This window comes from Coccinella septempunctata, chromosome 4 (assembly GCF_907165205.1).
Source record: "Coccinella septempunctata chromosome 4, icCocSept1.1, whole genome shotgun sequence".
NCBI classification, from domain to species: domain Eukaryota; kingdom Metazoa; phylum Arthropoda; class Insecta; order Coleoptera; family Coccinellidae; genus Coccinella; species Coccinella septempunctata.
In genome coordinates, this window is record NC_058192.1 from 16,550,800 (window position 1) to 16,565,518 (window position 14,719).

The 14,719-nt window shown below is 36.1% G+C and overlaps 1 protein-coding gene across 1 annotated transcript in view; it reads right to left on the bottom strand.

Annotated features, from left to right (window-relative positions):
* Positions 1 to 352: 352 nt before the first annotated feature.
* LOC123311276 (ral guanine nucleotide dissociation stimulator-like 1) overlaps positions 353 to 14,719 on the bottom strand; it is a 31,732-nt gene continuing 17,365 nt past the window's right edge. Inside the window, exons 2-6 of the mRNA XM_044895156.1 lie at positions 8,750 to 8,863; positions 5,796 to 6,055; positions 5,319 to 5,619; positions 1,576 to 2,830; positions 353 to 1,212 (exon numbers count right to left, since the gene is read on the bottom strand). Of these exons, the coding sequence (XP_044751091.1) occupies positions 1,082 to 1,212; positions 1,576 to 2,830; positions 5,319 to 5,619; positions 5,796 to 6,055; positions 8,750 to 8,863 (2,061 nt within the window). The 3' untranslated portion in view covers positions 353 to 1,081. The remainder of the gene's footprint in view (positions 1,213 to 1,575; positions 2,831 to 5,318; positions 5,620 to 5,795; positions 6,056 to 8,749; positions 8,864 to 14,719) is intronic.

A 14,719-nucleotide genomic window follows, 5' to 3' on the forward strand; every position in this document is an offset into this window, starting at 1 on the left:
TCTATAATATCTTCGTACATGGTCGACCTTCAGGCTTCTACAACGGCTCGATACTACCGCACTTTTTTACCTAGAGCATCCAGATTTTGGAACTGTGACACCGTTCAGTGTGAACGCTTTCCTTGCCGCTACACTGCATTGATCCTCGGTACTTCTAGTATTGAGTTCTCGAAAAAAATAGCTCTTCTACACCAATACAACAAATTTTGGTGAGTTTTTCATCAAATATATAATTTTTTCTAAATCAGGATGTCTATATTTAGAAATCTTGCAAGCCACAAACATGGAATCAAAGCATTTCGCATGGTACTCATTTTTTATTATAGTCTAATAAGTAGCAATAAAAAAACCATTTAAAATCAATGTTCTATTAATAAATTTTTAATACAAAAATACATTAAAAGGTATCTACATAAATATCATTTTCGAAAATTACATTGTCCTAATTAAGTACATACTAAGTAGATTATCAATCTCCGTAAAATTGTCACAATTTCTAAAAATGATATTCCATCGATATTGAACTAAGTAATTAACCAATTATCTTCATTAGTTGGTCACTGTGTGATTATTGGTCATACCGATTGTAAGAGTAGACGATTAGTATTGAATTTGTTCATGATCCACAATTTTAGTCTTCACAGAAGCGATAAATCTAATTTCAATTCTTCCAATTGCACTAGTTTACCAAATTATATAATACATTTTATACTGAAGTGATATATTCTAGGAAATAGCAAAAAATATATATAAGGATAAATATACAGCAAAATTTAAATAAATCAGTATCAGAGAATTATACCACTTCAATTGGATTGTACTAGTTCTTTGACATTCAAGTAATAAATATAAAACAATTGTATTGGGGTAAAGCTCTAAAAACAATAATCAAGAAGGAAACTTAAAAAGCTAACAATAAATAGAGTGATGCAATTTCAGAGTATTTTGTAATATTATCACAGATGTTATTTGTTAACATTCACCTTACCTCCTGTAAATTTCATATTCGTGAAATAATAAATTAAATGCAAACTGATATACGCATTCAAAAAGAATTCTGTCTGATGAGCACTTTCTTATGCTAGCTCTTCGACTTTCCTTTTTTGTTAGTGCTATCCGTTTCATCAGTTTTCTTTAGACGAAGAATGAAGTTGAGGTTGTACGCTGTATTGACTGCATAATACACGTTGGCGTTGGGCGGTAGTACCATTTCTGGAACAAAAATGAAAACGTTCGGACAAATGGAAAACAAAAAAGAAAAACTTGAGTGCAATAATTTTCAACTCAATTCGAATTTATGCCAAACAATCTAAATTTTTTTGATACAAATAAGTTCGATTTTTATTTCAACAACTCATTTTGGACATGAAGAGCTCTCTGCCACGAGTTTCGACCCTTCTGAAAAGGTTTTGTTTTGCCTGACCCCTAGTTGTTGGTCTGTGCATTTTAAACTACTTTTCCGTACTAATTTAAGTGTCCAAAGTGTCACTTTTCGGCTGAATGACACTGAAATGTATGAAAGCCAAAATTTTGGATCAAGATTTATTCAGCTCTTTAGTAGAAATGTTATCTCACCTTTATCGGGAAGAACCTGCGCCAAACTGTACTTATCAGGGTTTCCTTCTAACCCTAATTTATACATAGCGTTCCTGATGACCTGCGGCGTCCTCTCGTTGTTGCTTAGCATAATGCTTTTGTACAAGACGATGCCTTCCGTTTCCACGCTATCAGTCTCATAGGTAACCTTTATGATATAAAAGTCTGGACTGCTCTTCTGACTATAACTCGGACTCAACGTCCCAGTGTTATTGAACGGAACCTGCAAGCGATTGTTCGCACTACCCGAATGAGAACTGTTTAATGACATGTCCAGGGACGGTAAAGACGAACTGCTGCTCGAATTCGACATCTGGGAAGGGCTCAATTTCCTATCTATGCTATTGTGTGGCGAACTGGGAGTGCTATCAACCTCGCAATAGAACTGCGAACTGTTACTACTGGACGTTGAAGCAATCGAATCGTTCTTCTGGTGTTTCTGATGTTGTTTCTTGTTGGTCTTGTTCTGCACGGGCGGTTCTATCTGACAACTCAACTGATAAGCCTCCCTGTCGTCCAAAACCAGTAGGGAATCGAACCACCTATCGAAAGCTGGATCCACCTCGAAGTGATAAGCGTTGGCTGCCCCTTGCAAAAGTTTGATCTGGGCCAGAACTTCGAATTCCTTTCTGCGTTTGTCGAAGTTGATCAGACCGTCACCGATTGTGTCTGGAATGGCTGTATCGATCATGGTCAGATCCGTCAGGAAGGTACCGAGGTAAGGGATGGTTCCGAAAGAAATGTTGGCCGTGTGGTTGTTCTGTCTTTGGAAAATCTTCTGCAGCTGTTTGTCGTTCTCCCCCACTGTATCGGCGAACTTGGCAGTACCTTCCCTCATCAACAGCTCCCGCTGGGTCCACTGGTTGTTGTCCTCGCTGAATATTCTGGCCAGCTCGTCGAACAGCTCCAGCTTTTCCTTCGGCACCGCTTGCCATGTCTTCTGTAGTCGGTAGATGGGGTTATTTTGGAGGCCGCTTATGATAGCTTTGAGGCTGGAGAAGTTCTTGATTAACCTGAGATCTTGAGCTATGTCTATCCAACAGGATATTATCTGAGCCCTGTCGCTCGCTCTGGGTGAAGGTTCGACTAGAATTGACGATATAACCCTGAAGGATACAGCGTTGAACTGGTTTACCGTTGCCAAAACGGTAGCGGCTTCGTGAGATCGACTTTTGTCCCGTCTGGACCATACTGCTCCTAGACACTGATGTGGAACCAATTTCTTGAAGAGGTCCTGAAAAAAGTGTTATATTCACTGAAAATTCTGCATTCTAATTTCTTCTTATAAAAAGAAAGAATTAAATCTACAAATTCATCGAATGAAATATTTTTTGAGGATTGAACATATTATAGGATGTAAATTGAGTGAAAAAGTCTGAGGGGTGTTTCCTTGTCGAAAAACAATGTAAGTTACAACGGGTTTCATAAAACTTTGATTGTCCGATCAACGATTTGACTCGATTTCCAAAACGAAATCACTGAAACCTTTTAATTGATGCGAGAATGATATTCTGAATGATCATGACTGAATTATAAATTGAAAACAAATTGACGACTATTCGTCAATCAAGCGTTGATTCCCCGATCAAGCTTCATGAAACCCGGGGTTATTCCTATAAACTTTGGTTTATTTAGCTACCCCTGCTTAGATACAGCTCACCTTAAGGTGACACCTAAAAATCATCAAACCAAAAAACTGACAGAAATAAAAATGAGCAGATATTCTATGGGACCGAGAAAGCAATAAAAAAATTGCTGTTGTGATAAATTTTAGAGCCTTACTGACATAAGACAGATTTATCAACAGTTTATCCATTGACTTTCGATGTGAAATTATCACCATAACACCAGACCATCATTCGAATGATGATAGATAGATAGATATATATTTATTTTGTTCGAAGTACACAACAAAATGTACAAGAAAAAACGTCAAACAAAGATACATTAAAGAGAAATCGACTTTTCAGCCTTACAAAAATCAAAGTATTCCTTAATATTATAGGGTTCACACCTCAAAATAAAAGAATTCAGTTTACACAGCAGTAGTTTCTCTGTATCTATATCACGAAATTGCCTTGGCAATGCATTAAACATTTTCATGCACATGTACATAGCATTATGCTGTGTCAAAGTGAACTTATGAGCTGGATAGAGATAACAGTCTATTTGCCTTGTCTTTACATTTTTATTTCGATATGGCTCAAAAATCTCCCGATGCTGAATTAAAAACTTGAGGGAACTGTACACGTACAATCCTGTTAAAGTATGAATATTGCCAGCCCGAAAAACACCCCTACACGACTGCCTGTATTTCATGTTCATAATAGATCTTAAAGCATACTTTTGTTTTAAAAAAAGGCTGTCAGTGAAGGAACTGTTTCCCCAGCAAACGATACCATATGACAAATTAGATTGAAAAGTAGCATAGTAAAAAATCTTCAAGGTAGGCAGATCAACAGACTTCTTGAGAACATTAATGGCATATAAAGCCGAGTTCAATTTTTTATTTAAGTGATGTATATGTACATCCCATCTCAACTCACAATCTACATGAACACCAAGGAACCTGGTAGATTCCGAGATCTTCACTTGACTTCCATCCAGAAAAATTTCATTTGGGAATTGAAATTTTGACCTTGAAGAGTGAAAAACTACACATTCTGTTTTTTGTGCATTTAATTTAAGCTTGTTTGATATGCACCAATTTTCAACACTTAAAAAGGCATTATTCAGTTCTTCATTCAATTGAGAGGCGTTACATAAGATCTTGATAATATTTGTGTCATCAACATAGATGATTGCATTCAACAATTGGTCAATATTGCGAGGTAAGTCGTTTATATATATAATGAACAATAAAGGGCCTAAAATGCTACCCTGAATTACTCCATTAATGATATCCTCATCTTCAGAAATAAAGCTTTTATCATCGATAGTAATAGATACTTTTTGTTTTCGCCCTTGTAGGTAGCTTTGTATTGATGATGATTTTTTTTATTGAAAAATGATTAAGGAAATATGAACTTTTGCCCATTTATCCTGTTTGTATAACCAATCATAAAGTGAGTTACTTTACAGAATAAATCATCAATGTGGAGATGTTTATCCGCGCCAAGATTATTCTATCTTCTAAAGCAAACATTCAATTGAATAATTGACATGATCTGTTTACTGCGACAATTTCACTCAATTCTGAATTATAATGACTCATCAAAAATTAAAATAGTTCAAATATTTATATCAAATTATATATTTATCGTTTATTCTAATGCATCCGCTTTCCCTCAACACGAAATAAAATTATGAATCAGACCAAGATTTCAATTATAAATATGATATATAATATTTATTACCACTGTAATAAAATTAGCTTAAAAGTATCCTCTGGATCAAAGGTTATAGAGTATAAAGATGTGAAACGAAGCGACTAAAGTGATGTGAGCGCCATCTGTGTGTCAAGTGTGTTTTTAAGACGCCAGGACTGGTTAAAATATTAATTTGAGTGCCATTTGCAGAAACATATGAAATTTTGTGAGACTTCAGATGGCCATTTTGATCAAAATGGTTTTGAATGAGGGCGTTTCCTATCTTTCTACTCTATAACTTTTGCTCTGGATATTTTTAAAGGTGGGGGAGGTCTGATTCAAAACTATTTTATGTCAAACACGAGGTCAGATCCAATTCAAGACGATAGACAGATCTAGATCGATTTTACTCACCACATCCATCCTCGTTAGCTGTTCCGCGAACGTCCTGACAGGCACGTCCGGCAACTTGTACATCCTCCAACCCACCGCCGCGTTTCTTAGCGCGAAAGAAGAAGGCGTCATCAGTAGGGGATCTATGTGAGCCTCTCTCGTATACCTGTCGAGTCTATGACGGACTTTAGCGTCCAGCTCCGTGGCGGGGAGGTAATCCTCGCAGAAGCTGAGCAAATGCCTGAGTGCTGGATGGTTGGGGGGATCCCTGAAGTCCTCCGGATAGCTGTCGAGCCATACGTGGAGGGCGGACACCAGGGTTCTAGAAGAGAAGATAGAAAGTTTGGAGATTGCTGCAGAAAAAGCATGAAATATATCTCGGAATGACGTGATTTCAAAGAAAAGAAAGACGTAGGTGCTGCTCAGAAAAATCACTATTTTTTAATAAGGAATCAGCCCTTAATTTTTTCGCAACTTTTCATTTACACTGTGACTCACTTTTTATGCTGTTCGTGCTGATCCGTCTCGCCGTTGACTGGCAAATCGGACAGTTCTTCGTATCTCTGCAACAGAAGTTTGAGTACCTCTCTAGGGGTGGAGAAACTCCTGTAGGTGGCCAGGAAGACGTTTATGTAGGTGGTCTCCAGCTCCCCGTCGTCTGTCGAGAGAGCCTCCACCAGTTTCTTCAGGGTGCCCGCCTTCACGAATCGCACCCTCACCGTCTCCCATTCCAGATGGGATATCTCGTCGTCCGAATCCTGAAAATGAAACATTCCGGGTTAGGGTAAGTGCATGGTAGAGCGCCGATGCCAGCCAAAAACGCTTCTTATTTCATATAAATTTTTCATCTCTCTCAAAATCTACGAAATACATTTTGTAACGGTATCTCGAATGTCTCGAGCGCCAGCTATTCTTTAGAGGATAAATAGCAAACCTATCCTGGTGGCTTTGAGTCCAAGACAAAATCAGAGTTCACAAATACTACAATAGGGGTAAAAACTATTATCAGTCAAGTGAAAATTACAGTACATGAGGTCTAATGGCAGACAGTCAATACAATACAAAGAGGTTTTGTTCGGTATAATATCCAGATCGTTATGAGAAGGTGACAAGGTACGTGGGGAACGGTTCTCTGCTCCCAACGGGTTTGCGCGCCAGCCAATAATCGTACTTCCAGCAGGGGAGAACTGGGCAGGACGGGGAAAAAGGCATAGCGATTCCCTCTGTTTTCTGTTCTCAAAGGGTTTGCACGCCAGCCAATAATCACGTCCAGCAGTAGTAGAACCCGGACAGGACGGGGTGTCTCTCCTTTCTTGCTCTAAACAGCGGGAATACTAAATACCGAAAGACTGCTCAATACATGATTATTCAGTACGGCGTCAGAGTTGATACATAGATTACTAGCTAAACTTGCTACGGAATTAGAACTGGTACAGTATCACTACTCAATACAGAACCAATACTTGATAACAAGATTCAACAATTACGTATTCTACGCACGTTGATTTAAGCTATTTGATTTTCTTAGTATGTATATGGATAGTGAAGAGAAATAATTCTAATAAAGGTTTTTCTTCTAGTCGCCAGGATGAGTCAGAAAGCGTTGAATTATTCGTCACTTGTAACCCTAACCTACCCTAAATAAAATGACGCTACATTCTGATGAATCATGTCGTGGCTATAGAAATGAGAACTTATTGTGAGTCAATTATTTGTTTTTGAAATAATTGGAACACCTTTTTTTCTAAGTACAGAGACATGTTTACCATGTAAATGCACACTAAACAAAAAATAATCAAATTCTGAATCATGAATCTTAATTCGTATAGTTGTCAGTTGTTAATTGTTAATGCTTAGTGTTCGTTTAATTGAGTTTATAAAACCAGCTCAAAGTAAGGGAAATTATGAAATTGTGACTAAAAAACCGTCGTGTGGGTCTAATGGCCATTAGCATTGTTTCAAAACAATGTTTAAATTCTTAAATCACTTTTATTTTACAGAAATTTATTTCTTCAATAATCTTTATATTTTTACAACCAGGAATCTGTTGGCGGGTAGTTCTGTCCGAATCTCCTTCATAATAATAGGAGAAATAGAAAATCTACCATTGCTACAAACTGTAGTTTCTACTGTCTAGAATTCGAACGCTTTTTAGATATATTCTTAATTCTATACATTTTATACATATATGTGAAACCATTTTTTAGCTGAAAAAAATTTCTTGGATAGTTCCTTTATGATTCAAATACATATGGACTCAGCTTATAGTGAAGGACTCTGTACTTTTCCGTTTTATACTGAATTAAATTCCGTCAATCACCTGAAAATGCCCCCATCCTCATTTCAATATCCAAGAAACAACCATACACACAAATCACTAAATCGATTATTCTCTGAAAAATTAAGGTCTTTCATTTTCGTCGACGCTTCGATCAGCGTAACGTTTCGCGGAAAATTGAAACAAGGCTGGAATCGATCGCAAGACTCGCATTTCACCCGAGTACATTTCCTCTATTCTACGAGGTAAACGCACTCGATCCTTCAGAGACAGCGAAAATCGATATCGTGGTCGGTGGTGCCTCAACATTTCAAATTATCCCAGTCCGTTAGTCGGGAACAAAGCAGAAACGAAGGATGGGCGACAGGGATGACTCCAGGCGCCGCAAACCAACCCTATCAGTTTTCTTACGGAGGCTGGTTTAAAATTCCGACGACATATGCCACAATCACTTAAGAATCTATGCGGGTGTTCCTGTTTTCATACAATATATTAAAAAAAAAAATAACGCCTTCATTGATTAAGAGGGGTCTACAGCGTTTTAGTGGTCAGTTCAAGAAGAAGAAATGAATATCTTACGTCAGAAACCACTAATTCATATGGGGTTTTCATTATAATTCAATACAATCAGTTTCTCACCTCGGAAAGTCAGAAAAAAATTTTTTTTTCATTGAAGAACAAATATTCATTCATGTTATTAACTTTCCGAGGTGCAATCATCTCTTCTCTGAATTTCCAGATGAAAAAATTTCTCGAAAATTCTCGCCATTGGCTACAATTCGTATCCTGGTGAAATTGAAAAAAGACGTTCATTAAGTGCTGCCATCTTTTCGACGAAAGTGGAAACTATTGTAATATTCGTGTTCTGGCAACACCCCATATTCTGGTAGTCTTTCCCCCTTTACGCTTTATACGGAAGACGAGAAAGTCCCGTGGTATAAGCTTTTCTTAAAGCAGATAAATAACAGAAAAACTTCCTTTCTATAAATAACATCGATTCATAGTATAAAAATCAAGAACAATTTTTTAGCTTAACGCCATGACATTTTGTGGTTATTTCTGAAACTTCTTTGAAATAACCGCAACAGAAAGCGATTTTACATGGGTGTAGTGTTAGAATTTTTTTTCAATAAATTTTTCAAGTTTCAACTCTTCAATGTCCTTTGGTACTTACCGAATGGGAGGATGATAAGCTCCTGGTGGGACGATGGTAACGTACTTTTTTGAGGTAGACTGTATAGAGGGCGCCATCCGCCTTCTCCTCGCCCCACAATCGCCATGTGGGCTGCTGGAACAAAACAGACAAGATGAAGAAATACGTCTAGGAGAATATTAATCATAATTTCATCAATCCAGGTCAGTTCCACATAAAAATAATTTTGAATTCCTGAAGAAATAAGAAAAAATAATAGATAAATATAAAACAAATTATTTGAGGTGAATAAACGTCAGCTAGATTAATTTCTATTTTTTATGATTGAAGTTGGAATGCACCAATGGAATGTAACACTCCTATGTAGACCATGTCATAATAAACGTTACATTATATCGAATGATGATGACTCATCAGTAGTACGCATAGCCACAAATTGTGACTATGTTTTGGGGAAAAGATTGACTTATTATAGCTCCAGATAAGATACAAACCGATATAAGATTTTCTCTTTTGTGGTTTGTTCACTGATTCATTTATTATGAATAATGGAATTCATTGCAATTTTCAGGAATGTGAATAATAAGAACAATAATAAGCATATCCAACAACGCAGTCAGAGACCTTTTAGAGCTCTAATATTAATTATACAGGGTGTCCCGGGAGTAATGGGAATAAATTCGGATATAAGATGAGTACCTCAAAATAAAAAAAAAAATTCAGGGGGACAAAGATAAACGAATGAAATTTAGCGTTAGTATTTTTCAAATGGAGTTGCACCTAGAACTCAATTTTTCATCGATTCTTCATAGCCAGTGAGGGGTGAAATGGGCAACCCTTTTTCATTTTCCACCATAACTTTTCATTCAGGCCCAGCAAAAAATATGTATTGAAATGACGATTTTTTTCTGTAAACTTCATTGCCTTTTAACTGTGTCCGCAAAAGAATAAATTAAATCGTTTGGTATGTTTTTGAACATCACATCGGCATATTCCTCATTTGAAAAATATTTCGCATGATTAATACACAAATCAATATACACAACGAAGTATACCGTTAATACCATGCTGATGGTCAAATTCACAGTCGAAATTACAAATCGTGGCGGCTATTGGTTGGAACAAAGAACATATTTTATTTTTTACGGAAATACCATCATTTGTACGATAAAAAGTCAGAAAACAATCATGATAATTTTTAATGATGATATTCGAAGCTCGTCAAGAAGAAAGTCAAAAAGGGTTGTCGATTTCACGCCTCTCTACTATAAGGAATGATTGAGAAAATTCGAAAAGTACCTCTGCAAAATTCCATATGTTCATCTTGGTCCTTCTTGAATAAATCCATAACCAAGTGTTCATCATTCAACGAAGCATTTCCGGACATACCCCATGATTACTCATCGTCTTATTTTGAGGTTCTGAACCTATGAACCCTGTATATAAGCCTCCGTAGGTACGGCAGTGCAAAAGGTTGATAAAATGTATGAAAACCAGAGAAACTGGTACCCTATGTTTATGCTTCCCAAAATGAAATCCCAGTCTATGAGGCTTCTCAACAAAAATTGCCACAGTCATGTGGCATATACAGGGACCATCAAGACCCATCTTCATTAACATCTTCGGAAATATGATATTTTCATGTTGCGCCCCTCAATTTAGAACTCTCGAAATAAAACGATCGAAGGGTGGTGCAGGATCAAATTTTATCGTGTTTCCGGTAGAAAGGCATTAGTTCAGATAGACGATTTTCGGTAGAATTTTCCAGGCAAAATTCCAATTATTATTGAGAATAATCAACCACGAGATTTAAAGACAATACCATCACATCATATACTAATATCTTGCTTATTAGTTATAAAGATTCGGTGAATTTTCCTTAATGAAACCTCTCACCCCCTCAATACCCTTGGCCTCGACTCAAGGAATTATGACCTAATAAAGAAGCTGGAATCACGTCTGCAATCTCTGGCTGCCGGCTTGTAAGTAATTAGGTGCCCGTAGAGAAACAGGCGTTGTATAAAAAACCTAATGAAGTGTTGCATCTCTGAAAGAGACCCATTCTTCCAGCTGGTTTATTCAAAGGCTTACAACATCTGTAAGCAACTCTCGTGTATGTTTAGCATTTTTTCACGCCTGATGCCTGTGTTGATAGCGTGAAGCCGAATGTGTGCGTGCTTCGCCACTAGTTTTCGTCTTTTTTTTTTCTCCCGAAGATCTCGTTCTTTTGTCGTCCCTAAAACCTTGGAAGTCGGACAATTTGTTACTCTGATTAACTTGCTATTATGCTATTCATGGATTTGCTTCAGCTGCAGCTTATTATTCTTCACTTTGAATGGCAAGAAATGAATTGGGGGTAGATAAAAAAAGTAGACTTTGTATTGAAAGGGATGCTCAGTTCTTATCCTTTCCTTCTTGTCAATAATTGCATAAAAACACAATACAAAAAAAAATCATTTTGTAATTAAAAGTTTCAACTAACTCGAATTACTTCAGCAACTGTCGATCAATTGAATCAGATCAAGGGTGAGTTTAAATTCAAATATATATTTCTGAACTACATATTTTGATCGACATAAATTTCTTTGAATTCAGAGAAACGCACGGAAAACCCAGAAAATGGACGTTTTTGGACGTACAACACCGGGAAAGTTTTGAATGATATTTTCACACGTATACATGAGGAGTTTTGAACAATTTTTTTTACGCTGAATACTGTGAATTCAACACATGTGTGCTATTCCATGTTCCTCAAGATCTTCTCAGACTCATCTGAATAACCATAACCAAAGTAACAGAATTGTCGATAATAATTCACAAATGAATCGAATTGCGGAATATTTACTAATAAAAGAGTAACCACCATGTTACGAAATAGATTCGATAGGTCAAGTTTTATAGTGATAGTTTGGATTATGAAATGAGAAAACGTATTTCCTAACCATCTCAACGATGATCGTTTTATTGGCCTTAAAATCTAGTAATTGTTCAGTTTGCGCGAATACTATGATGGTAGATCGAACGAAATAAGTAAACGATTGCATCGAAAAAATTGTCCACGATTGGATTTAATTTTAACTGCATCATTTTTTACATTACATTTCATTTTGCCCAATAATAAAATAAACAACGAATTGTTTGGCGCTACTGAAAAGCCCATATTCTTCAACTTTTTCGAAAGCCATTGGGTTTAGAACAAGAGTCTACCACGGGCAAATAGCATACTTGTTTTTAAATGTTAATGATTGCGAATTTGTAAAAAGATTAATTACTTTCTGAAGGCACAAAACAGAACTTCGAAGAAAACTTATTTTGGGTGTCGAATAATTTTCAAGATGCATGACAATACCACCAGACAGTTTCATGAAGTGCTTTTGTTTTATATGCAATTTCAAAGATCAATAATGGAGCTTGTAATGATAACGATATGAGGATGCAGCATTTGATAATTATCATATTCTGAGAACTCCTTCACATTCAACATTTCGTTTATTTTGAAAGAGGCATCCTAAATGATTAAAGTCAATTACATTTCAATGCTATTCACGCTCATTACCGACTAGATTTTATAGAAAGATAAGTTCACTGAATGAGCTGAACTCATATAACGAAAAGTATTATATAAAATGTGTAACACATGTGAAAACATTTTTTTCTTCTAACATAAACTATACCGGGTGATCCGCCCAAGACGGCTCATTTTGAGGGAGTAAATAAAGATATTTTGAAAATCTTTTCTTTTGGTGTGTGTACGGTCTTCGAAAGCACAATTTAAAATTATTGCCATATACAAGACTATACCTATACAGGATCTTCGAACACAAAGATATAGACCAAAGTTACACTTTTTTGAATGTAACACTCTGTATTTGAACTCAAAAATGGAATGGCAAGCTCAAATTATGATGATTTTCTTCAGATTACTTTATATCTCTCTTTATATTACGAGGTAATGGCGAAAATGGTTTATTAGTTTTGAATTAAATCGAGAATTGCTCAGAAACTATAAGGTTAAGATGTAGAAAAATTTTATGAAGATAGTTTCGAAATCAATATTAACGTTCAACGAGATATAGAAATACCGGGTGTGCCATTTGAAATAAGAAAGTTTTCGATGATTATTTGATGTTTAAGAATTAATTATGATCATTCTGTATATTCCAGAGTTAAAATTTTCTTTTATATGTAGGAGTAGCCAACTTGCCTACTCTAGTGTCGCTGGCGTAACTAGTTTCTTCATTAATTGCTATTAAAAAAATAGCAAAAAAATTATCTCGTAATGGGTACCTCTGAGCTTTAAAGCAATCTAAAGAAATTTATCATAATTTGGGCTTGTCATTTCATTTTTGAGGTCGAATATAGGGTGTTACATTTAAAAAAGTGCAACTTTGGTCTATATCTTTTTTTTCGAACATTCTGTATATATGACAATAATTTTAAATTGTGTTTTCGTACATCCTACACACCACAAGAAAAGATTTTCAAAATATCTTCATTTACTCCCTCAAAATGAGCGCCGCGTCTGGGGTGGGCCACCCGGTATAATCCTTCATTTTAAGAGAGATGTATCGGCCAATACATTTATAGTTTTCATTAAGATGAAAGAAAAAACCAAAAACGGAAGTACGGAATTCTTCAAACAATAATTTTATCTCTATATCTCGTTTCACCATCAATTGACCAACAATTTCAAACATATCTTTTCTTCGTGTACAAACACGAGGCCGCGGCACGTTTTCTTAATTTTCCTTTTGTCGCTCTCGGAAATTCTCGATTTGTTGCCTTGCCTTCTTTTCTCTGCTGTGAAAACAACGTGCCCAATGTGCGTGAAGTCACGTCCATCGGTAGTGCACGATACAAATTGTGTATCGATGGTAGGAAATGATTTATGTATACGGCTGTTGACGATGGGTTATCTCAAGTTTTGGCATGCCTGGGAACGACTTTGGTTAGTTGGACGATGGTTTCGAGAAAGATCAGAAGATTAGATTACCGGATGGAGGAACATTTTGCTTAAAATGCCCGATAATGAACATTTCGAACCTACACTCGAAAAACCATACAAATAAAAAACATATACTACTTCAAAAATCCTGGAATATTTCAACTATAAAACCACAAATCGAGCAGGAAAAAGAATCAAAACAATTGGAGATAATCAACCAAAATTCGTCCATTGACTTTGCAGGTTTTTCTGGAAGATTGCCAAAACGAGTTTATAAAATTGGGGATGTAGTTCATAGCCAGTAACTAATTATCAGATTTTCAAGTTTCATACTCGAAAAGTTCTTCATAGCATGATTTCAGCTTAAGTCAATAGCTATAGAGTATTGATAATTTGAGTCTCTCCTCAGTGTGCTCATAATATAAGGTAGCTTCAAAGATATTCATCTTGGAATAGTTCAGAAACATTGAAGCATAGGAATTAACAATTGATAATTCCTATAATAGAAGTAGAGTGAGATCAAAGTTCAATAAAGCTCCAACTGACTTCGCTGAACACGAGATATTTCATCAAACACCACACGGTCAAGATTTTGTCTGATTCAAAGAATTCAACGATTTAACCACTTATTTTTTCTCCTAATGGTAAGCAGCAATTAGTTGATTAGCTTTTACCTTTGAAACCGTCTGATCGCAGCTGAAACGATTAGTGGAAATGAGTAAATTGCAAGAGAGGTTCTAGGGTCAAATGTTTGAGCTCACCCATCGCTGATTCAGTGAAGATAAATTCGCTGATCCAAAACAAAGAGACAAAAGATAAGTTTCGTATTATTGCATGTACTGCACAACTTATTCAAAAGAGTAAGCATGCATAACAAATCCAGGATCGCATTGTCATCGGAAACCATCCTTGGAGTAGGTACCTACAATAAACTGCATATTTTCCGAAGATGCATATTTGCGTCATCCCTATTTTTTTTTTCAACTACATAAATTTTTAACGATTATAGAAACGTCCTCTGGTTCGCCGTGAAGCAAGTTTTTATC